Below are 25,981 nucleotides of genomic sequence, written 5' to 3'. Positions count from 1 at the left end.
TATATCAAGTCAGTGGAAGTCCGCTAGGTGTCATGTCTTGTGACACAACGCTTCAGTCCGAACTTTGGCATCGAAGGTTTGCCCACCTTCATTACAAAGCTCTATCCGATGTAAGATAGATGGTAACAGGGATCCCTGAATTCCAAGTAGAGAAAGAAGGTGTATGTCCGGGATGTGCCGAAGGAAAGCTCAAAAGGGGACCATTCCCTTCAAGTCAAAGCAAGACCTCCGATATATTACAACTAGTTCATTCAGACATATCAGGTATGATGCCTGTGAACTCCTTGGGAGGATACTCATGCTATCTCACTTTTGCAGATGACCATTCTCGAAAGACCTGGATATACTTCTTGAAAAAGAAGGATGAAGTGTTCCCTTGGTTCCGACACTTCAAAGCCCTAATCGAGAATCAAACCGAAAAGAAGATCAAGATCTTAAGAACTGACAATGGGACTGAATATGAATCTAATGAGTTCCATGATTTTTGTAAAGAGGCTGGCATCAAAAGGGAGACTACTACACCATATACTCCTGAACAAAATGGTGTGGCAGAAAGGAAGAACCGCACAATTATGGAAGCTGTCCGGGCCATGCTACATGATCAAAGTCTTCCTAAGTTTCTATGGGCTGAAGCTGCAAACACTGCCGTATATGTACAAAATCGATGCCCTCATCAAGCATTGGGTTCCAAGACTCCTGAAGAAAAATTCACCGGTAAGAAACTTGATGTTTCTCATTTTAAAATTTTTGGAAGCCCTGTATACTTTCATGTGCCGAAAGAGAAAAGAAATAAATTGGGAGCATCTGGAAAGAAGGGAATTTTCGTGGGCTATGGTGAAAATACTAAAGGCTATAAAATCTATGTAGCCGGTCAAAGGGAAGTCATAATTAGTCATGATGTCACATTTGACGAAGATATGGCTCTCAGCAAGGTGATCAATCTTCCGACTTTGAGGAGCTCTCAAGAAGCCGAAAGAAAAGGATGATGAATCAATGCCTGATGTATAAGAACCCATGGATCCGATTGATCCTCCTCCATATGAGCCTTCCTCTTCTAGGAAGAGGCCTTCATGGCTTAAGGGGTTACTTGATGATGCTGAAGGACATGCTGCACCCCGAGGAACCTTTTGTAAGAAACCTAATAGGTATCAAGGATACCTGACCATCATGAGCACGATCATACAAAATGAGCCTTCGTCATTCTCAGATGCCGTCAAGCATCAAGTATGGAAGGATGCTATGACCGAAGAATATGAGTCTATCATAAAGAATGATGTTTGGGAAGTAGTTCCCAGACCCCAGGACAAGACTGTTGTTACTTCCAAATGGCTTTACAAGATAAAGCATGCAGCAAATGGAAGTATGGAAAAGTATAAGGTTCATTTTGTTGCTCGTGGTTTATCCCAGAAAGGAGGTATAGACTATGATATTTGCACCTGTTGCCAGATATATGACCATCCGCTTGATCATAGCCCTTGTGGCTTCACAGGGATGGAACCTACATCAGATGGATGTTAAGACCGCGTTCTTGCATGGTTCTATCAAAGAAGAGGTCTATGTGGAGCAATCTGAAGGATTTGAGATTTATGATTGAAAATCTCATGTATGCAGGTTGAAGAAGGCTCTCTATGGGCTGAAGCAAGCACCCCGAGCATGGTATGAGAGGATCGATAGCTACTTGATGAAGCTGGGATTCACTAGGAGTGAAGCCGATCCTAACCTTTACTTTAAGGTTGAAGATGACAAGCCTCTCATACTGGTATTGTATGTGGATGACCTCTTTCTAACAGGTGCAGACCCTCTCATTCACAAATGTAAGAGGGAGCTGGCCTCTGAATTTGAAATGAAAGACCTAGGACTGATGCACTACTTCCTAGGACTTGAAGTGTGGCAAAACCCAGGAGAAATTTTCCTATCTCAAGGAAAATATGTGGTGAAGATATTGGAAAGATTCGGAATGGTGGACTGCAACCCTGTAACTACTCTGATGGAGCTTGACTTCAAGAAGTTAAGCGGTAGTGCAGCTGGACCTGTTTTACGAAATGCTACCGAGTATCGGCAACTCGTCGGAGCATTAATGTTCTTAGTGAATTCCCGTCCAGATATATGCTTTGCAGTCAACACGTTGAGCCAGCATATGGTTGAACCCCACCACATACACTGGATTGGTGCCAAGAATCTGCTGAGATATCTTCATGGCACTATCACTTATGGGTTAAGATACATTGCCAGAGATGTGAGACTATTTGGATACACAGATGCTGACTGTGCAGGCAATGTGGAGGACCGTAAGAGCACTTCCGGGTGTTGTTTCTCCTTGGGATCTTCTTCAATATCCTAGATGAGCAGGAAACAAAAGTCGGTGGCTTTGAGCACCGTCGAAGCAAGATATATTGTTGCTAGCATAACCTCGTGTGAAGCAGTCTGGTTGCGAAAGCTCTTCAGTGAGCTGTTTGGATTTACATTGGATACCACTGTGATTCTCTGTAACAACCAGAGGTGGGATTCGATTATTGAGGAATCCCGTATTCGTCAATTGCTCCAGTAGATAGACATCATCTGGGATATGGTAAGTCGATGAGCAAGGAAGCTCCATCACATTAAGATGATGTACAGGGTGATACACCTTGTCAAAGCCCCGAGGAAAGATCTAATCTGTGATTTTCCCAAACGACTTGGAGTTGGCAAGAAACCATTCTACAAGGGTCCTGCATGCTGCATACATTGAGCTCTGGGAGCTTTGAGGGCTTGTGGTTATTACTGGAGCAACATACGACCACAGGGTGACTCACCCTCCCCTGGTGGTGCACACTGGAACAAGATGATTCGCTCTCTTGTGGGACAAGATGATTCGCTCTCTTGTGGAACAGGATGATTCGCTCTCCTGTGTAGCAGGATGATTAGTTCTCCTGTGAGGCCTGGATTGATGTGTTCTCCATGGCAGCCTGGATTGATGTGTTCTCCACGGTGATTGTAGCAGGATTGATGTGTTCTCCTGTGAGGCCTGGATTGATGTGTTCTCCATGGCAATTGTAGCAGGATTGATGTGTTCTCCATGGCAATTGTAGCAGGATTGATGTGTTCTCCTGTGAGGACAGGATTGATTAGTTCTCCTGTCGAGGCATCCTACCCATGCAGTCTGGGACTCATGGGAAGTACCTCTCATCTGATCAATGAGCAGGGAAATGAAGTTAGGGACCATAGTAGTACCGATGGACGCATCGTTGTAACTACCGTACTTCCTACGCTAGGATGACCTCCATTGATCTGAGATCAATGATACTGGTCTGGGACCAGTGGTAGGAGTTGTACCATACTATGATGCTGACTTCGGGTCGGTTGAGACTGGTCTGGGATCAGTGGTACATACTCTGAGACTGACTTTGAGTCAGTGGAGGATGATATTGGTCTGGGACCATTGGAGTTGTACTCACTACGACGCTGACTTTGGGTTGGTTGAGACTGGTCTGGGACCAGTGGTACATACTCTGAGACTGACTTTGAGTCAGTATGATACATCCTCGATCATTTCTTCTTCTTCATAATTCGGACAAAAGCAGAGTAGAACATAACAATGCAAGAACAGAGCAGAACAGAACAAAACAGTACAGATCAGTGCAGGGCAGAACAAGACAAAGCAGAACAGGCAAAATAGAGCAGAGCAAGGCAAGGGTCAGGCTGTACAAGGCAGTGCATTTGATGGATGAATAGTAACGACCGATAGACAGACTGCAGATGAAATTCTCCATGGTTGAGAGGGAGTGTTAAAATTGGCAATCAGGGCAAAACTTCATGTGGGTCATCTTATTCATGGCTAATAATATTTTTATTAGATTCCTCTCGTCGAGAGGTGTATGATTGATATAAAGATCATCCAATTCCGATAAGTATTCATGGAGATATGAATTTATTTTGATTATGGAATTATTATCAAGCCGACCTACAACTCATGTAGGCTCAGAAGCCCAACAGTCGCATCTATTCACCCACCAATGTTGTGTATAAATATAAGAGGACTTTTCTTCATTTGGACTTACTCATCTCATCACATCTCTCTCTCTCTACTGCGCAGATATGTGTCTCTTCTCTACTGCGCTGAAATGGGTCTCTCTCTCTCACACATGTGAAGCCGGAAGCTGTTGAATTTGAAGCTGCAACTGCAGAAGTAAAGATTGACTTGCGTGGCCTAGAAGATCTCCTCTTTGGAACTGCGCTGTAGGTTCATCTGAACCTCCTTTGAAAGCCACAACTTTTGGTGGTGGAATGAAGTCAATCCGACGAACGGTTTACAAGATATCGACTGCCCTAGTTTGAAGCCGGAAACTGCTGAAACTGAAGCTGCAACTGCAGAAGTAAAGATTGACTTCTGTGGCCTAGAAGATCTCCTCATCTGAACTGCGCTGTAGGTTCATCTGAACCTGCTCTGGAAGTCGAAACTTTTGGTGGTGGAATGAAGTAAATCCGACTGTCGGTTTGTGAGATATGGTCTGCCCTAGTTTGATAATGAAGCCGCTAATGCGGATGCTACTGATCTAGGGTTTGCTACTGTTGATATGAATCAGATTTATTGTCCTATTTCTCTCTGCTGAATTATTGAAGATAAAAGACGATTTGATCGAAGGGTTTCCCCACACATTGTGGGGTTTGTCTCTGGCTAGCCGCCACATTTTGTGTCTCTTGTCTTGGCTTGTTTTCTGTTGATCGTTTAATGTTCTATCTACACTTTACTTTATGTACATGTGATTGCTAATCGGTAGAATATAATAAGAAAAAGAAGTAAACTGTTATAAGCATAGAACATACCATAACTTAACAAATCTTAGTATCTTAATTCTTCTTTCTGTAAGGTTCTCCACTTCAGATTTGAATTCTTGAAATTTTGTAAATACTTCGTCCTTGGATTTCATCAAGTAAACCCAAGTTTTTCTTGAATGATCATTTATAAATGTGACATAATATAGATGACCTCCAAGTGACTTAGGAGTCATAAGGCCACATACATAAGAATGAATAAGATCCAAGATTTCTTTTGACTGTGAAACACTGCTTCCAATTGGTCTCTTGGTATTCTTTCCTAATGCACATCCCTTGCATACTCCTTCATGATCTTCTTTCAATTCAGGGATTCCATCTACTATGGAGCTTAGAGTTGGAAGGATTTTGAAATGTAGATGACCAAATCTTCTATGCCAGAGCTCACATGGGCTGATTTCAATGTGAACTAGGGCTTGTACAAAAGGAAATATCAACCTGTGAAGTCTTCCTTCACGAATGTCAATAACTCTAACATCTTCTATGCTTGAGTTCTTACTCCATACTACAACTTTTCCATCAATGAAGGCTACTCTATCACCTTTAGCTTTTAGACTTGAAGTGGAGAGCAAGTTTTTATGCAAACCTGGAACAAATAGGATGTTGTTGAGATGAATGTTGCTTCCATTCTCCAACTCTATTGAAGTTGATCCAATTCCTCTTACGTGATAGCTCTTATTGTCTCCAAGTTCCACTGAGTAAGAAGAATTTCCTTTTGATAATGTCTTCAGCTGTTTGTGATGACTAGTCATGTGCCTAGATGCACCACTATTGATTATCTAAATGTTCTTGTCTTGGAATGTGCCAGTGAGTGCTGAGAAGAGATTTTCATCCTTGGCCTTGGTTATTTCCTTCTTTGCAGTGAGTAGAAGATTCCATGCTTCCTTGATGCCTTTCTTGAGATGGCTTGCTATCTTTGAACACTTCTTGAGGAACTTCTTCAATGTAGATGAGATCTCCATAATGCCCTTAGCCAACCTTAGCTCTGATACCATGTTGAGAAATCTTAAGGGCAATGATTAATGCAATTTCTCTTACTTGATCACTGTTTGTGATGTCTTTTTACTTATTAACTTTATACTTATTATTGTGTATATCATCAAACAACTACCAAAACAAGAAGATCAAGAACACAGAATATAAGGTTGCAAGTTAGGGCCAAAACCTCTCCACTTAAGAGGAAAACCCACAAATATCTTCTCTTCTAGATTCTTCAATTGACGAATTCCAAGACCTTAAGACTGACACCAATATCCTCCAAGACAAAGACCAACCTCTTCGGATGATGTGCTAACCTTGGTCTAGTCAAACCTAGTCAAATCTCTTCCAATAACACTTCTTCGAATTTCTGCGGCAGAAATTTCGGCCTTCACTGTAGATCTGAAATTTCGGCCCCCTTGCAGTAACCGCTGCCACACGTGTGAGCTTCGATCTTGCTTTTCTGAGCCTTCCTTGATCTTCACCTGCCTTTCCTTGACTTCTAGGGCTAGAGAATGACCCTTGGTGACCTTCGCTTGACCTCTCTTTTTTCTTTTCTCCAAGGTCTAACTTGTAGATAGAAACCCTAGTTTTTGCTGTAGAAACCCTAGTCTTTCTTAGCATGTGAGAGAGAAATAGTCCAAACAAAGATCCTCTTCGTCCTCTTCCTTCTTCGCTGCCTTCTTCCTCTTATTTCTTCGCTAGAATGAGAGATGAGTGAGTGTATCTCAAGGCGGACGAGTTCCCTCCTATATATAGGCTCTTCAAGGTGGACGCGGCTCTTCCTTTTAGTATGACTTGTCAGCTGCCAGACTGACTTGGTCTTGGAGGGTATTCTGACACTTTTAAAGACATAATTTTCTTTACAAGTTACAGTGTGCTCAATGGGGTTTTCAACTTACGACAATGACTCTCGACTTCTTGACTTGAACATGAAACCCATGCTCCAAAAATAATAACAATAATTTTATTTCATTATACAATTTACAAGAATCAAAAGTACATTTCATATACATGAAGACAGAACCTAGTTACACATTTTTCAACAGTTTATTCTATTCACATAAACACAACAACTTTACCATGGAAGAACTTGTATACATCATGTGGCATCGAATCTTCAGACATTTTCCAATAGTTGTACAACCTTTGATGTTTGGTGGATCATGAACTAAGAATGCTTTTGCAGTATGAAGTGAAGCTTTGCTTTATTCTTAGGGCAAACGTTCAATTTACATAACATTAGATATTATTGGAGATGTCTGCATGCTCAGTCTTGTTGGGCACACATCAAATATTACAAACTAAGAAGCATAGAATGTAATTTGCTACGGAAGTTGTTTTCCTATTTGTTATTTATTCTAGTTACAGAAAATACCAGTTAGCATCAGATTGGCACGAGTGTTTCGTCCACAGAATGTTTACCAATATTTCTGTTTCCACTAGAGATTGATATGTGTTAGTCTTCCATATATTTAAAACTCTGATATTTTGTATATCCAGAGCCACAACCCTACCAAAAAACCGGGGAAAAAATTAGGGCTTAACATTCATAAATGGACTAATTTTCGATGCTTTCTCCAATAAAAATATTTGTCAATATCCATTTTTCTCTGAATATTATTTGCCCAAATTTTATAGGATAAAGTAATTGATCTAAATCATCAAAATTTTATAGAATATTATATAAAATCATTAGAAATTTGAATATTTTTTCAAAAATATCACCAAACATTTTATAGTTTGCATATTAGGGCCTAGTAAGATCGCCAACGTTCCTAAACTTCAAGATAAATTTCCATTCTCAAAATTTTGGTTGCAAAAAACCCAATATATGTTAGTAACAACATTGTATAATTTGTCATCTTCTATCACTTTTGATTCAGGTTTTGGCATAGACACGTGCTATGCAAATTTGTTATTACCACTAATTATGCAGAAAAGTGTTGACTATTCTACTGGTCTGAAAACAGGATGGTGCATCTGAAACAGAAATTAGCCTTCTTCCTAAGTTTCGGTTCTGTCGAATTGGCCCATCTGAGAAAAACAATGGTGAAAAATCTACATCCTACGGAGGAATTATGACTTCGACAGGTGGAGAATCTACATCTGAACGAGCTCTTAGTTCAGAGGATGCAGTAAGTGTTTTTATCTGTGAAAAAGCTCTGCTAGTATCTAACCCTCAGATTGTGCATGGATGTTGTATGATTCAAGACCTATCTTTGTTATAGATGAGAATATTTTGCATGTGTTACCTGCTGCATGGTCAATAATAACCATCTTTGCTACCAATAAACATGATTATTCCACTAGCACATGAACCATTGCCAGAGTGATTATTCTAGCGTATATTCATAACTGCAGATTTGATTCCTAGTTCGTGGTATGTGTACTTATTTTTCAACGAATGCTTTGCAGGAGTGCTGTATTTGTATTTCTGCATATGAAGATGGAGCGGAATTGTATGAACTTCCTTGCAACCACCATTTCCATTGCGGATGCATTGCAAAGTGGCTGCGAATCAATGCCACTTGTCCTCTTTGCAAATACAATGTTGTCAAGAATGGCAATAATGGCAGTGAGGAGGTGTAATTTATATGGTGCTTGCTGATGTATTTTTTGGATGATAAGGAAACATTACAGTTTTTAGAGATTGGCACTGCTCAAAATGTGGCTACCCAATAGAATTAGTCTAGACCCTTGAATGTAATTCTCATTGAATATTTAATTGAGGAATTGGCATTGTGCCAATTCATTATTATTTGCATGCAAAACATTTTCATGATGAGCAGCAGGAATGGAAAGCATATTGGAAAGAATTGTTAACATCGATCTTTTGGAAGGTGTTTGTCACAAACGTGTGTGGAAAACACTAGAATATTTCGAGCAAATTTTTGGGAGATAGAATCACGTGGTTTTCTCGACCATGTCATATTTGATATTTGAACCATTTGTTATACTTTATCTCTGAATCCTGGGGCATATGATATATTTGCACATCTTCCATTTAATCTATTTTTTTTTTCTTTTTCAATCAACAAAGTTGTTCATTCAGCAATATTTTCATGATAAGCAGCAACAATGGAGAAGCATATTGGAAATGTTTTTGAACATGATCATCTGGAATTTGTTAAAATGTTACCACAAATGTGTGTGGAAAGCACTAGAATATTCTGAGGAACATTTGGTAGATAAAATTACATGGTTTTCTCTACGATGTCATATTTGAACCGTTTGTTATACGTTTATCTCTGAATCCTGGGGCATATGATATATTTGCACATCTTCCAGTTGGATCTATATTTTCTATTTTATATGTTTTCAATATTTGCAAATCCTCCATTTAATCTTTTCTATTTTAATTTCTTGTGTTTTCAATTAACAAAGTTGCTCATTCAGCGACATTTTCATGATGATCAGCAACAATGGAGAAACATATTGGAATTTTTTTTGAACATGGTCATCTGGAAGGTGTTAAAATGTTAAGACAAATGTGTGTGGAAAACACTAGAATATTCTGAGGGACATTTGGTAGATAGAATGACGTGGTTTTCTCTACTATGTCAAATTTGAACCGTTTGTTATAATTTATCTCTGAATCCTGGGGCATATGATATATTTGCACATCTTCCAGTTGAATCTATCTTTTCTATTTCATGTGTTTTCAAGTAACAAAGTTACTCATTCAGTTTAATTTACGAATTTCAAGCAACGCAAGCTTCATTAAGTACATAATGAAATTTTACTTGATCAGATGGACAAAAGTTTGCCAAACTTTTCGTTCGACCATTCAAGAGTTCGTAAAATTTTCATTATACCAAAGACATAACGACACAAGATATTTCCAGTGTCCACTGCCTATGCAGTCACCACACTTCATATTGGCAACAATTTCGTAAATGCACTAAAGCCAGCAAAACACTTAAGTTAATGGAAGGGGTATTGGGTATTCTGCACATCGTCATCTGTTATCTGCATCTGCATCTGCACTTCTGTGCATATGATTCGTAGAATCTACGCTTAATGTCATGCTGCAATAACAAATTCCGCACGTGTATATGATTTAAAAATCCATACTCTAATTTCGTGCTGCAACAATGGGATCTGTACTTTTTGAAGCTAAAACAGCATCGGCAAATTTAACGTGGAGTGCATGACTTGCCTGCACATAATTGAAAATGTGGTCAATAAACAGTCATTTAATGTGGCAGAAACATTCTATACCCATCACAACAAGAAGCCAAATCCAGATTTGCCTGGGTTAAAAAATACTAGTCACGACTCGCAGAAACGTCCTTTATCCATCACAACGAGATACCAAACCCTGATTTGTCTTTGACTAATGAATACCAGACGTATGACTTTGTTAAGGCTTAAATGCCTACCAGGATTAACCAAAACCCAATGTTCATGTTTTTGTTATAACACAAATGTTTACAGACGATCTTTGTTATAACGCAAATATTTATCCATCACAACAAGATACCAAACCCTGATTTGTCTTTGACTAATGAATACCAGACGTATGACTTTGTTAAGGCTCAAATGCCTACCAGGATTAACCAAAACCCAATGTTCATGAATGTTCATGTTTTTGTTATAACACAAATGTTTACAGACGATCTTTGTTATAACACAAATATTTAGAGACGATCTTAATTGTTTGACCGTTGTATTAGTGAGAATTCAGAGTTGTAATGGACTTACTACCCCCTGCAGGAGCAGGTACAATGCTATAATTGAGATAAACTATTTGCGTAATACCCCGTAACCTGATTCTATCGTCTCATTTTTAAAGTTCCTTTACACTTCTCAAATAACCTGAATCTGAATCAAATTGAACTTGATTGTCTTGTTTTTTAAATTCTATTCGACATCACGAATAATTTTGAGGTTTGTTTCCAAGCAGGTTGAACTTGATTGTCTCGTTTTTAAAATTATCTCTAACTTCTCGAATAATTTTGAGGCTTGAATCATAAATTAGATGGTTATTGTTTCATTACTTTGTTTACTGAATACAAATGTGGGATGTTTAAACTTTATATACTTATATCTCCTTGTTGCCAAGCATGGTTGAACCATAATGTATTTGTTGTTTCATTAAATTGTTTGCTGAATAGAAACGTGGGACACTTGTAAAACATATATCTAACAAATTTGGCTTGTGAGTAGTTTGCTTGCTGAATTCTATTGAGGACTCCTTTTGTTAGTATGTGAATCGCCCCTGAAATTTTAGTTAAATTGCATGGACGATTGGGCTTGCATGGTTGATTTTCTACAGGCCATGTGGACAGTTTTAATTGTGGATGGATTAAGAATGAATTGGATGATGAAATTGTAAGTTTTGGATTTGCATTTTCTGCTTAAAATAAAATATGGGTGTACTTGCATGTTCCATATTTCACAAAAATATGGAGATGGTGAATAATTTAATTGTGAATGGATCAATGAGTTGGATGATGAATATGGAGATTGTGAATGGTCAATGGGTTGGATGATTAAGTCAGAAGGTTCATCTGTGTATGGATTTCTAAATGTGTGCATAACATTACCTTCTAAATTGTTATGTGGCCAATAGCCATATTTTCTTGGGATACATAGAAGTTTTTGATGCCCATTTTGTGTTGCTTGGCCTATCATGTCCAGTCAAAACTAACCTCATTTTGTTTAAACTAAAAAATAGTTTTAATAAAAATAATTTGGGAACCATTTATACATCTAGATATTTTTTTTTTGTTTGGTGTCAAAATATATTATAGATTTAGGCAAAAATTGAATTATAATTATAAAGTGCATGACTGAGAAATTATTTATCTGGCCTAAATATTTTAATGACTTTGTTTTTTAAAGCTATACTTCAAGGGTGTAGATCTTTTGTCAATGTATCAGAATTGAGAATAAATTTTACCTTAGTATCAGAATTGAGAATCTAGAATGCATATACTACTGGTGATAAATTATTACCTTAAGATGGTGTGTCCTAAATATTTATTTTTTCTTGAAATTTATGTTTAGTTTCAAGTATCAAGCATGCAGATATTTTCTCAATGTGGCTTATCCTTTTCTTGAACTTCTACAGGTAAAAACACAGTTATCAATGGGTAATGGCTGTGGTAACTTAATTCATCTGAAAGTCCTTATGGAATGGGATTTAAGGAGGTTTTGTTTCTTGCCTAAATTACTTACCAATTCTATGGAAAAATATTATCTAGGTTGTTGGAGATATAATCTCCTTGAATGCAACACCAACTAGTAATAATAAATTGAAATGCGTTGAAAAAGAACAAAAATGAAATATCAACAAGAGAATTTTAGTTATTTTAATGATATGATTTATGTCTTTGAATCGCTATAATTATTGCATTTATAGTAGCAAGTGCATTAAGCTTCACTATTGTTAGAACTGCGTCTTTGAACAACAACAATTTCTCATTTAAAATTGAAGTGCATTTTATGTGAATGATTTTAAATTTGAAACTATGTATAACTGCATTATCTTTGAACAACAACAATTTCTCATTTAAAATTGAAGTGCATTTTATGTGAATGATTTTAAATTTGAAACTATGTATAACTGCATTATTTGCATGGAATTGCCCAGTTTTTTTTTTTTTTTTTAACATTTAAAGTTGAAAGTGTGTTTTATGACCAATGATCATGGACCACTAAAAACCACACATATTGGTACCAAAATAAATCAACTTTAAAATTTATGTTGAAAGTAATGATTAAAATCTCAAATTTTATAGGGAATTTCCTCAAAGGTACTATTATTGTAATTTACAAAGAAGTCTCTTTGTGATTTCATTACTTCATTTATTTAATTGCATGTTATGCATGCATTGCCATAATCCCCATTTTGCGGCTACATTGTTAGTATTTCATTTTCCTTTTTCATATTTGAGGGTTTTGTTGTGTTTTCATGTATAATGGAAGGCATAAGGCAAAGCCTTCGGCTAAGACTTTGTTAGGATTTTATTCCTTTCTTTAACATTATTTTGATATATTGATTCATTGGTTGAAGCCATGACCAATGATCATAGATGTTACAAAAACAATAAATAAGGGTAGAAACATAAATGAACTTCAAAATTTATGTTGAAAACTATGGCGTTTAAAATCACAACTTTTGAAGGGAATTTTGTCAAAAGTACTAATATGTTAGTCTAATTTCCAAAACTACTAGTGCAATTTACAAAGAGTATTTTTTGTGATTTCATTACATTATTTATTTAATAGCATGCATTCCCATAATTCCAGGTCTATGGGTACTTTGTTAGGATTTCATTCCTTTTTTTTTCATATTTCAGGGTTTCATTTAATGTGGAAGGCATACAACAAAGCCTGGGTTTACAACTACTTTGTTAGGCTTTCGTTCCCTTTTATATTATTTTGATATATTGTGGAAGCCATGAGGGAAGATGTTGAAATATTTTTTTCAAGGCAATCCTTCTGGATTATTTGGTTTGTCAAGACATTCTATAACATCTTAAATTTAGGTGATATGGTAATTTATTTTTATATCTTCTTATATCAATTGTTGACTAAATTAAATATTGTGGTGTCCAACTCCTAAAAAAGGAGGAATTGATCATATGTGTTGGCCACATGCAGGTTTGTTGATGGTCATATTTGTTGGCATCAAATTAAAGTATTTAATCATCATTACTTTAATCATCATTACTCTTTGTAGAGACTACGCAGCTGCATTTATGCTAATATTTGATAATAGTGGAAAGCAAGACCAGCTCATAATAGTGAGATCAAATCTTAGGCAATAAGTTGACCTCTAACGATCAAAAGCTTAGCTATAAGAATGTCCAAATATGGTAATATAAACACTAAGTGCTCTATTTCATGCATTCAATCATTACTCTTTGTAGAAACTGTGTAGCTGCATTTATGCTAACATTTGATAATAGTGGAAAGCAAGACCAGCTCATAATAGTGAGATCAAATGTTAGGCAATAAGTTGACCTCTAATAACCAAAAGCTTAGCTATAAGAATGTCCAAATATGGTACTATAAACACTAAGTGCTCTATTTCATGCATTCACTGAAACATAAATGCTAGACTATTATTAGTAACACTGAAACCCAACATAATAGAAAATACAGTTTCTTTTTGATAAAGGCAGAAGGTTGGAAATATTTGGTAATACCAAATTTTAACGGAGTGAAAAATCACCATCATAATAATAAAAACACAAACCTTGGATGTATCTTTGGTTCCATCGACTTTCTATTGTGGTCATTTGTTGGACATGTGAAAAATCACCATCATAATAATAAACACACAAACCTTGGATGTATCTTTGGTTCCATTGACTTTCTATTGTGGTCATTTGTTGGACATTAATAAATTCGCTTTTTAATCTTATAAGCAGTAAATTTATTACTCCCTAAATAACCAAAAAAACAAGTTGACTTGTAGTTACACAATTAATGCTAATCACAATATAGCACTTTCGGGGCCATGATGTTTGTATTTGAAAGGTTAAATGGACAATGGCTAAATTGAGAGTACAAGGCCAACCAATTACAAGAACATTTGTTGGAGGTTTTATTCATGTTGATACGCAAATGACCCAAATTTGGTCTAATTAATTAAAAATCTTGCAAATCATCACTTTACCCACAATACAGTATAAGGGAGATGCGTAATTCCTTTAGTGCTCAACCTCGAGTTAACACTTAAATAAAAATAAAATAATTTCTAAATAAAAAGAACTATGTCAGCTATAATATTAAAAAAATGAATATACATGTTTAGTATGAAGGAGATGTGGTAAAAATATTTCACTCCCACTCTTCAGCAAAAATAAAATATTTAGATATATCCATGCGAAGTCACATAATTTTAGAATACAATGATGGCTTGGGCTATACTTTTCACTTCAAAAGGTAGGGGTCAATTTTGTGTTTCAACTTGTTTGAAAGCATATAAATCCCATCTCTTAAGACAATGATGGCTTGGGATATAATTTGATACACATAATCATTTGATAAAGTTTTTACCATGATGATACATAGATGGATTTTGATTTTAATTGCAATTCAAATTTATGTTATAAAACACTAACCATTGGCTCCATGTGAAAATAGACTTGAGGTGGTGATAATTTATGACTTATTTTTGAAAGGCACATTATAATAACAGTTATATAAGTGATGACATGTTGTGAAAATAGACTTGAGGTGGTGATAATTTATGACTTATTTTTGAAAGGCACATTATAATAACAGTTATATAAGTGATGACATGTTGGTAATGCATAGCATTTGCGTTATACAAGTTGGTTGGATGTCATAAAGTATGTCATAAAAGTTATAGTGACACTGTGGCATAGGTTAAAAGTTTTGAAGTGTCTGACATATGTGCTCATGTATAGGGTTGATAACTTTTTATTGCACAAAAATAAAGGTATAATGTTATAATTCTGTTATGGCATTGAGGCATTAAGTGAATTTTTTATATTATGATATTTATGGTAAGGCCTACGATCATATGCTATAAGCTTGCATGGGAGGCTGATAATACAACGTAATATGGTTTAGGTTCATGGTATAACATACTATGTTGTATGTTTTGGCACATTGGTGTTATGATGTATACATTTGAAAAAATATTGAAAAGGTCATGACCATATGTTACAAGTTCATGATAAAGGTGGTATATTGATGTCACAGATTTGACACATGTTTAAAAGTTTCAAGCTTTGATAATTGCCATATGACAATTATGTTGATACCTTGAAATGTATAGAACACATTTAGTATGAGAGATTTTCATGCATGACAAACTATGGGACATGTCAGGGCATGTAAATTGGTTGGTAAGTGTTCGCTATTTCATGGGTGATAGTAGAGTTGGGAGGTCACCTTGCTCTTAGGCTTAGTTTTTGATGCAAATTTTGGTGGATACTTGTAGCTTTGCAACTGATTCAAAGAGAAATTTAAGGGCCTGCTTTGTTGTGAGGTGATAACACACAACTAAGAGAAGTTTTCAGCAATTTGAAGTAGAGGTATGCCAACTATATCTGCTTATTGTAGATGTAGATGATAGTTGTCGTTGCTTTTTGTTCACTATTGAAATTTTTTATGACTCTGAGCTTTTCATTCATTCTTTTCCTCCATGTTATGCATTTTTTGTTGGATGGTATTCTCATTGATGTCAACCCTGGGGTTTGACTTTGACTAAAACACTTGTCATTGATGTCAAAACAGTTAATGAACACATATTATATTTGTCTAGATTACATCAAGTTGGAAGCTCCACCGTTGGATGGCTGGAGATCCTAAGTTCTAGGTTTGGGTTCCCTAGTCAATGGACATACCAAGAATTTGTCAGAGTTTTTTGAAGTGGCAAATCATTAAGGTTCCCTTGGAGATCCTCGTCATTTGGATTATCCTCGTCGATATGTTTCCAATGGTATGTGCCACGTCTCAAGAGGCCTCCTGGTTTGAGAGATATTCACATTTGAAATTGAAGACCCAATTTCTTGGCTTAAAATCCCAAATTTTAAGGCTCAAGCAAAACCCCAAAAGATCAATAAGGTGATCAAGTCAAATGGTCAAATGATCTAGTAATGGTTATAGGTGGATTGTATATGGGGTAAAGGGCTTGAGAAGGTCCTTTAGATATAAAGTCAAACATATTTAAAAACCTAAAGCCCTCAAGGGGTTTTCTCCTTAAAATCCTCCATTAACGAACCATGGGTATTAGGCGCTCTTCAAAATTTAAGCATAATATAACTCTTTAAAAGTTCTCAAGGACAATTCTTTTAAGGGTTTTAATTGTTCTATTTACAAAGGGCTTGATTTAAAGAAGAATTAAAACCCATCCCTAACTTAGGTTTCAAGTTAAATAAAATTTGATTTTAAAATGGGATAAACCTTCCCAATTTCTTCCAACGAATCTTCTAATTGGAATCCCTTCCATCCCAAAGAAAAATCTATATAACACCTTCTATTAGACTTCAAAAGTTAGAACCGAAATGAAATCCTTAGCTTTGCAATTTGTCTTTGAACAGAAAACTGAAATACTTGAGGCTTGGGTTTTGGAAACTTTGGGTGTTTTTCATTTTATCTTGGATTGGGGATCTTGTTGGGTAGGTATACAATCTTCGACTCTCATAAGGATCAGGACATGGCACTGTATTGAAGACCTCAATATTCTTAGATTCATTGTGGTCCTCTTAGGGCACCTTTTCACTGAGGCAACGAGGTAAATTTTCTTATAAATCTTGGTCTTGTAGGTTCAAGTCTATAATTGACCAATGAAAATCTCTACCCTTTCATTCTTGCAGGCTAGTTACCTGAAGTAGGTCTCTAAATGTGATTATACCTATGACTAGGGCACTTGTCACAGAACCAACGAAATGTGTTGCTTCCATCATAAGCTTGTATACTCATATGTGGTATGATGTTTGATCAAATTTTACGGTTAGGACTTGAGGCAACAATTTTTATCTCTATAATAGTAGTATGAATATATGTATTTACTTCCAAATTCCGAATAGCAAGAAGGGTTAGGAATTAGGTCTTGGTCTTGGTCTGCATTTAGTTTGATTACAAAGCAAGAGAAGGGTCTTGTTGTTGGCTCTAAGCCTATTAAGGACTTGTTACAATCTGTTGGCATCTACTTTACAGTATGGACAAAGGTTCCCCTGTTAATATATGACATTGATTCTCATCACTAGACAGTAGCAACAATCTCATTATGTATCCGTGAACAACTTCAAGGATCAAATGCACTAAGCCAATCATTGGTTTTGAATTTTGTTGCGATTTGGTTCAAAGTGACAATCTAATGTGACTTGACTTGACTGAGCAGCCTTGGTCTGACTATGATATAGATTAGCAGTAACTTTGTATGACTGATATAGCAATGAATATAAACACTGATAATAATGATTGTAATAGAAGTGTGGATATGCATGACACTGATGAGTTGTGTTGAGTAGTATGGCCATTACAAATAAGTATTCAATAAACAATGATTTGATTTGATAATATCTCTCTTTTGATGACTTTGACAGTAACATGATTTGACATTGGTACATTGATAGTGACCTTATGATAGTAGTGGTATATGTATAGGGTTTTTATCATTTCATTCATAGATTACAGTAGCTAGACAAGGATATTGACATAATGCTTTGACTTTGAATTGACATGACTAAGCAGTGAAATAGGGACATCATTGTATGGCAACAACATGGAAGGTACTTCATAGCTACATCTGAGCAACTATAGGACATATGTTAATAGCCCTCCTTGGGAAAAGTTTGAGACAATTGCAAGCAGGTCATAAGGATGACCTAAGGCATCTTGGATTGAGCTATCATTACACATTAGTTCCCAGTACTTGCAACAATACTAGCAGCTTGGCACAGTGGTTTGGACAAATTGCCACATCAACCTTTGAACGCATATTCATTCGTGAGCAGTGCAATACAATGTTATTGACCATTGCAGGTTGTTGAGTACAGAACTATCTGATACAGAAATCAGATTGATTGGTTGTTGCAGAGCAATGGATTTGTTGTTTTGGTACGACTTGGGTTTACAACTGATGCAGGAGCAAATCCTTAGTTTAATGAGCAGATCGTGTGGTTGCTTGATTTGGCATTGTGATTGAGTAGAGACAGGTTGGGTGAACAATGGTTGGATAGTGCAGTGGTCAGTTTGAGCAAGTGTTGTACAGTGAGGTTGCGAGGACTTGACAGGGTACACATATCAAGCGGTGCAACATAATATTCATTTCAACTTTCTTATATTGATTCAAAGAACAGGGGGATCTAGTCTAATGATTGTGAAATGTGGTTCGCCAGTTCTTCAGGGTGGCGGGGTGACACAAGGTAGGGGATTGGAGTCACCTTCAGGTTGGAACCTGAGAACACTTTAGGGTGGCAAGGTGGTGCTAGGGCAGGTTGGAGCCTGCAGTAGAACGTTGGAGCGTCCTTTCAGTAGGAGCTAATAAAGTCCAGGGCATTGGAGCATCCTTCCGGTTGCAATTGGTAAATAGGGTGTAGGAGCGTCTTACAGGGGTGAGCCTGTAAATCATGGGGTTGGAGCCTCCTTTAGTTGGAGCTAAAAACTTGATGTAATTATTTCTTTTAAAAAGAAGAAGACAATTACAAAGAAGCATTCGATGGTTTTTAACCTGGAGGGGGTTTTCCACCTAAAATATTTGTGTCTACTGTCTCTATCTTTCTACATTGTTGTATGCTGTTGTTTACTATTGATGAATGTTTATGATTATCCGAAGATAGTAATAATAATAATATTATTGAAGATTAACTAATGCCCTGAAAAAAGATTAATAAGTGCTAATTGCTAAGAAATATTGATTCACCCCCCTCTCGGTATTTCCAACAATTGGTATCAGAGCAAGTTCCTTCAATAGTAGCTTAATACCTTGAAGAAAGATCTTAGAGTACAAAGATGGGAAAATCAAAGAAGCAAGCCACCAAGCATTCAAAGTGTTGAAGACCGTAACTAGGTTCGGTCTTCATAATTATATTTGAGTCATAATGAAATGTATTTATCAAAAGATAGAAAAAGGAATTATTATTATTACGACTTATTGAAGCATGGGTTTCATGCTTGGGTCATCATGTTATAGGTTAAAGTCCCCATTGAGAACTTCTAGGTTTTATATTGAGTCATTAGTCATTGTCCATTTTATGAGACCCTTCTTGAGCCTTTGAGTCATATAAAAATAGTTATTATTCAGTCAAATAAGTAATTTGTCACCTCCACACCAAGTCGGCCCTCACCTGATCAAGTCGGCCTACATGAAGGTAACTTAGACCCCAAAAGAGGCTATAAATAAAGAGCAGTTCGATTCATTTGAAGGAGATCACTCACAAGTTCGATATCCAAGAAAAGGAAGCAAAAATATACAAAATTGCAAGAGGGGAAGAGGGATTGCAAGATCGAGGCTTTTCTAGGTCATCTCTCTCACATGGTGAATTTACCAGGACACTGTTGGAAGATTGATGTCTCTACTGCTACTACCAGGTCGAAGTTGTTATTGCTACCAAGTTAAAGTTTTTTGTTGCTACCAGGTCGAAGTTACTACTACTGCTATTAGATCAAAGTGTTATTGTTGTTGCTGCTACTGTTCTCGGTTGAATTTGTTGCTAGAAGTTTATCATCTGCAGAAAAAGGGGAGGACTGACTTGGTGATTGGAGGAACCCTGTGTCTAGGTCAAAGAGTCTTGGATTATCTCGTGAAATTATTAAAGGGAAGAGTTGTTGATTGGGTTTTCCCCTAGATAGGGGTTTTGCCCTCGCTGTCCGCCTACATCTAGTGTCTCTGATGTGCTATGGTTTTGGCAATTGCTTGATGAATTAAGATAAAAGAAGAGTACAAGAAAGTTAATAAGAACATAAGAATATCACATGTAATTATTAAGGTAAAGCAAATCCTTCTGCCTTTATGATTTTCTAACATGGTATTAGAGCTAAGGTGAAGAAGAAGGAAAAAGGCAGCCTGAAGATCTATTGAAAAGAGAACAAGGAGATTTTAAAGGTTGAATAATGATCATATAAGAAGACAAGCTTTTTTCAAGAACCATGTCTAACTCATTGAAGGGAGAAAACAAATTAGAAGGAGCCTCAAATTATAAGACATGGAAAAAGAGGATAGATCTCATCATCGAGAAGAACAAAGTCTTGGATCTAGTCAAAGGAAAAGTAAAGCCTACAAATGAATCAAGTGATGCAGAAAAAACAAAGTTTAGAGAGTAAAAAATATTGGCTATTAGCCTAATGGTAGATGGAATAAAAGGTAACTTTATCCCATACATTTCCAACATAGATTCTGCTCAAGAGATGTATGAGGCCTTATCCAAATTGTTCACAGCTAGCAGGAACCTCCTGCATTTGATCAATTATGGAATGCATGTAGTCAAGAAGAAGTCAAAATTTCGTTAGTAAGCAACAAAGAGAATCAAGAGAAGATTTCAAATGCCTATTCCACTCATCACAAGAACAAAGGAACCTTCAAGAAGTCTAAAGGGCCAAAAAGGAAGGTAGACTTTTCCAAGATAGAATGCTACAATTGTCACAAGATGGATCACTATAGAAAGATTGTCCCGACAATCCTAGAAACAAAAAGAGAAAAAAGGATCAAGCGAATGTTGCCAAATAAGGATCTCCAAAGAAGAAAAAGACCGAAGAATTGGAAATAAAGGACTTATACTACTAAGTCCCTCTACTCTAAGTTTTGAACTGTTTTCCTTTGTGTTTTGATTTCTAGTACTTATAGGTTCAACATGCTTTGGAAAGACATTTTTGAATTGTTTTGTTAAAGTTACAGGTATCCATCGAGATTGGATTAAGAGGGAGCCCTCAACATTTTTCCAAAGATAAGTATCTTACTCCTTGTATTATCTTTTATATCTAGTTTTCATTTTCTTATCTAGATGTGCTTGTATTAGACGCTAATAACATTTCTTTTATATTTTTCCTTGTTTAAAAAGCTTTCTGAATGCTCAAGGGTTATGGAGAAGACATCACAAGACAAAGCATGATTCTATTGAAATTAATGTCCTACAAGGTTTGTTAAGAAAAACAACTCTTAGGTATGTCTTAAACCATAAGCTATGATAAAGGTATATTCATTTTTTTTAATATGTTCTATATTACTAACATCGTTATGTCTAGGACCTTTGAATCATAAAGATTCTTATTTGGGTGATTAATCATTAGATTGAATCTAGCCTCATTAAAATTATTCATCATCTTTGTGGAACCCTAAAAGGTTCTTTGTAAAACCCTAACCTAAAGGTATGTCGATGCTTATGTGAAAACCCTAGTGTACTTAGGGTTACTAATAAAATCTAGAAAATACTATTATTTTGATGTTTGGGGTTTTGATGGTAATGTCATGTTTGGAGTTTTGATAGTATTATAGAAACCCTAGTCCTTTAGGGCTTGATGTGTATTGAAATCCTAGACCTTTAAGGTTTTGGTTGTTGATTTTGGGTAGCATCGGATGTGCTCTAGCTCCGACATTTTCTGGAGCTCCAAGACCCAGAAATCGTTTGGAGAAATTCCACCCGGATGAGAAGTTATTAAAATAATTAATATTTTTAATGGGTTCCTAAGTCTAAACTTACGAAAATAAAAATATTAATGGGTATTAATAAAGGTATGAGTGAGAAGCTTCTAAGAGACGAGGATCAAGTCTGTTTTAATCTTAGTCGTTGATTAGAGACTTAATCTCTATCGTTGATTCATCAACAGGAAAAGTATAAGAGAAGACTTGAGAGTCATTTGGAGACACACTAGGCAAATACTTAGTAACTCGAGGGAAATCTATTCTTAAGGAGGAGTTCGATTCAAAGGGAGAGTGGCAAGGTGAAGGAAGAGGAGGGTTTCAACACCAATCAGAGAATGACGAGGAGGTGATGCAGTGCCTCAGAGAGATAGTGCAAAGGGAGAGCTCTAAGAGACAGTGCAGGCAGGTATGAGATCTCATGCAGTCGTCACTCAGATGATGCAGGGATGCCACAGTCCTCACGCAAATGATGCAGGGGTGACACAGTGAAGGATAGAGGGTCTCTGTGGTGTCAGAATTTCTCCTAGCTGAGGAGGAAAATTATTTCAAGTGTCTTCTTGAAGGTTTCTCTATGTATTGCAAAATTATTCCTTGTAAAGAGATTGTTGTGAAGAATAATAAATAAACCCTCATTTGCTACATCGATTTTCCCACATTGGGTTTTCCGGGTACAATTGTCCAAAAATAACTTTGTTGATATGATTGATTCTTGTGCTTGTATATCTCTGTTATTTTCCTCTATGCTATTATGTGATAACTGCACTAGAATTTATTTTAACGTTTGCTGAAGGGTTCTGTTAACAACTTGTTGTGAGAAATAAATCAGTTACTGTAGTAGAATTTCGTGTCAGAAATTCTAACATGGTATCAGAAGAAGGTTCAGGCAACAGGAGTAAAGAATCTGCTATGATTCAGGAGCATGATGTCGAGGCATCAACTCAGAAGGACCCATGTATATCTCTAGAGGGAGAAGAGAGCACAAGGAACATGGACCATGATTATTCTATGTTAGCTTCCATACTAGAAGAAGAAGTCGCTTGCTTAGCAAGTTCTGCCTCCTCCGAGGTTTGGTATATAGATAGTGGAGCTTCTTGGCACATGACAGGAATACAAGAATGTTTTTCAAATTATCAGGAAGAAAGGATGAACTTCAAGATCACCATGGTAAATAAGTCAAAATGTACCCCCATAGGAAGAGGTACTGTAGTATTTCAAACAGAAGTAGGGGATCAAATTTGAGCAACCAATGTGTTGCATGTTGTTGGAATTTCTAAGTCTAACTATGAGAAATCCTTCATGTACTTTTTGATTTATTTTTGCCTACTTGTTCTGTTTAATTAACAAGTTATTTACCATGTAAATACTGAAAATAAATACAAATACATGCTCAACACATTACAAATCATCAACTGAAGGAAAAAAAGTGACACCATTATTTTTGGACTAATGTCCCCAGAAAAACCCAATGCGGGAAAACCAATGCAGCTATTTGAGGGTTTTATTATTAAGCAGTTTCAGAATACAATCTGGGTGCCAAACTAGCTTGCCCAACAGAGAATGATCTTGGCAGTAGTACCTCACAATCGGAGACAAATGTTCCAGCTAAAACCACGGATGAACAATCTGCCCCACGAAATCTCTAGCGTCTGCCTCTAGGGACTGCGTCAGCCTCTCTGGCCCACCGTCACCCCAACTTGCCATGTGTTGGCCTCTAGAGCCTCTGCGTCACCCACGCTGGCTCTCTCTGGCATTGCGCAGCTCCTGGCTGGCTTTGCATGGCATCTAGCTGGCTCTGCGTCTCTCTCTCTCTCTCGGCTTCTGCGCTGATGCTCCGGTACCCTCTTTGCTTCTCTGCTTCTGTATTCACTGCCCCTCAGCTGCAACTCTGATCACTCCTTCGATTTCCTCAACAAGCCCTACCCCAAAAAATTGAATTCTTGATCAACTCGGTGTGTTCTCCAAGTGACCTTCAAGCCTCCTCTTATACTTTTCTCGTTGACAATTCAACGGCCGAGATTAAGTCCCTAATCAACGACTAAGATTAACTTTGGCTTGATCCATGACTTTTGGACCCTTCTAACACAGTTTTATATTAATTCACATTAATATTTTATTTTCCCTAAGTTTAGACTTAGGGACTCCATTAAAAATATTAATTATTTTAATATCTCCCAAACTGTTTAGAATCTGCCCAAACCATTTCTGGGTATTGGAGATCTCATGTGCTTTAGCCTCTCCACCAATTTTCGTGGCTAGAGCACATCCGATGCTACCCCAAATCAACACTCTCTCTTAGCGAGGATTGTGCTCTAGTAATACTGAGCATCAACTTGATCATCCGGCATCGGTCCTGGTGCTGATGCTAGGCCTGCTGCCCAACATCCTCTGTATTGCTGCATCATGTATTGCTACCCATGGCCTTGCCACTGCCACTGCTGCATCCATACGACAACCCCTCTCATCATGCTGGATCGTGCTACCCATAGCACCGTTACTGCTAACTGCTGCACTGCAACTCAGTTACTGAGAAGTAACCGATCTCCCAACTCTGACATCTCTGTCAGGCTAGAGACACCCATGATGTTGAAACTCCTTCTATCACTGACAAGTGATCCCTCTCTGACCTCTACGCTGCTGCAACAACTCCATGCATCTCGCGCTGCTGCCTCACGCTGTCCTGGAACTCCTGCACTGTAGCTCCCTCTGTCGCTCCATCCGCATCTGTCTCTTTTGACATCCGCCAGTACTGCTACTCCTCTTCGGGGCTCCCGTAGCAGGGTATAATACAAGAGGCTGGGTACCTCAAGGATCCTGCCCCTCATCGCTTGTAGTCCATCTGACTACAGCTTGATGTCTCCCCACTTCCTCTCACGAGGTGCATGAGCACTCATGGCACAATCATCATCTGTCTCCACTTCTTTCTCCGCCCTTGTTGGCGCAGCCTTGGTCTCGGAAGCCACTCCCTTGCTCTTCTTCCTTGGACACTGGCTCGCATAGTGACCCAGTTCCCCACAATGGAAGCATTTGACCTTGGAGAGGTCCTTCTTCTTCTGTTTCTCCTGCTTTCCCTTAGATGCTAGGGCAACATCCTCCTCTTCCTCCTTCTTGATTCTGACCCCTTTGTTGCTGCTTCCCACCTTGGTCAACCTTCTGATCTCTTCTTCGCGAAGAGCCGCCCATAGTTCCTCCCAATTTGGAAGGGTCGACCTGTCCAATATGCTCTGGACAAACACCTCCAGTCTTTTGAGACTACGTTTAGGGTTGTCCTCACCATCAATTCTTGGTTTGGCATGGCCCCTATGGAAGTTAGCTGATCTCGGATCTCCTTCAATCGATCGAGGAAGGTGCCGATCTCTTCTCCCTTCTGCATTTGGTATGACTACAACTGATTTTCTAGTAGCATCTTCCTCTGCACGAAAGCATGCTGATACAATTTCATCAGGGCTTCCCACATCGCATTTGCCGTTTCCTTTTCGACAATATGTGCTACTACATGGTCCTTGACCCCGTCAAAGATGATGCTCTTGGCCCTCGCCATTGCCTCCTCGTACTTACTGTTCTCAACCGGGTCAACTGGGATCGCTATCGTCTTCAAGGCAAAGTGCTTGAGACGATTCCAGTCTAGAACGAACAAGATTCTGGCCTTCCAGACTACGAAGTTTGAGGCTCCATCCAATCTGTCTTGGTCTCTTACCCCATTCACAGCCATTTCGCTGCTCCTCTACTTCCCTCCTGGAAGTTCTTGGTGTGATTCCCTCTGAGCCTTGATTTCCCTCCTGGAAACCCCTCTACCAATGTTGAGATGCCCCCACTTCGATCGTTAGTGCAACTGCACCACTGATCCGGATTTCTTGGCTAGAAATCCTCGGCAACAACTCTCTCCTCCTTGGTCTTGCCCTGTTAGGTACTGTTCTGACCACAGTACCCCACTAGCTTCACTCCGCAACTTACCCACAACCTCCTATGCCTTAGCAAACTGAAGGTTAGAGCTTCTAAGCTCAACACAATCCCGGCACTAGTAAAATTCACACCTCCTGGCCACGGGTGTCAATCCTTCCTGACTGAGAAAGATGACTGGGCACTGCGTAGATAAGGTCTGCTCCCTTCTGCCACTGC

At 37.7% G+C, this 25,981-nt stretch overlaps 2 protein-coding genes across 6 annotated transcripts in view; one reads left to right on the top strand and one right to left on the bottom strand.

Moving 5' to 3' along the window:
* Window positions 1-8,616, top strand: part of LOC149236252 (E3 ubiquitin-protein ligase At4g11680-like) — a 163,243-nt gene extending 154,627 nt beyond the window's left edge. The window contains exons 4-5 of the mRNA XM_089372355.1: window positions 7,764-7,928; window positions 8,209-8,616. Coding sequence (XP_089228481.1) covers window positions 7,764-7,928; window positions 8,209-8,382 — 339 coding nt within the window. The 3' untranslated portion in view covers window positions 8,383-8,616. The remainder of the gene's footprint in view (window positions 1-7,763; window positions 7,929-8,208) is intronic.
* Window positions 8,617-9,430: 814 nt separating this feature from the next.
* The window catches only part of LOC149236250 (putative UDP-3-O-acyl-N-acetylglucosamine deacetylase 1, mitochondrial), a 305,454-nt gene continuing 288,903 nt past the window's right edge, over window positions 9,431-25,981 (bottom strand). For 2 of the 5 annotated variants that reach the window (XM_089461534.1, XM_089461536.1), the window contains exon 7: window positions 9,436-9,952. In XM_089461534.1, the coding sequence (XP_089317660.1) occupies window positions 9,869-9,952 (84 nt within the window). In that variant the 3' untranslated portion in view covers window positions 9,436-9,868. Of the gene's footprint in view, window positions 9,953-25,981 lie in introns of all 5 variants that reach the window. The other 3 variants (XM_089461537.1, XM_089461538.1, XM_089461535.1) reach the window with 3 other exon arrangements.

Source organism: Pinus tabuliformis, chromosome 8 (genome assembly GCF_031772625.1).
Source record: "Pinus tabuliformis cultivar Carrire ecotype Pingquan chromosome 8, CPIR1, whole genome shotgun sequence".
Lineage (NCBI taxonomy): Eukaryota > Viridiplantae > Streptophyta > Pinopsida > Pinales > Pinaceae > Pinus > Pinus tabuliformis.
This window is presented reverse-complemented; position numbering and strand designations above follow the sequence as displayed.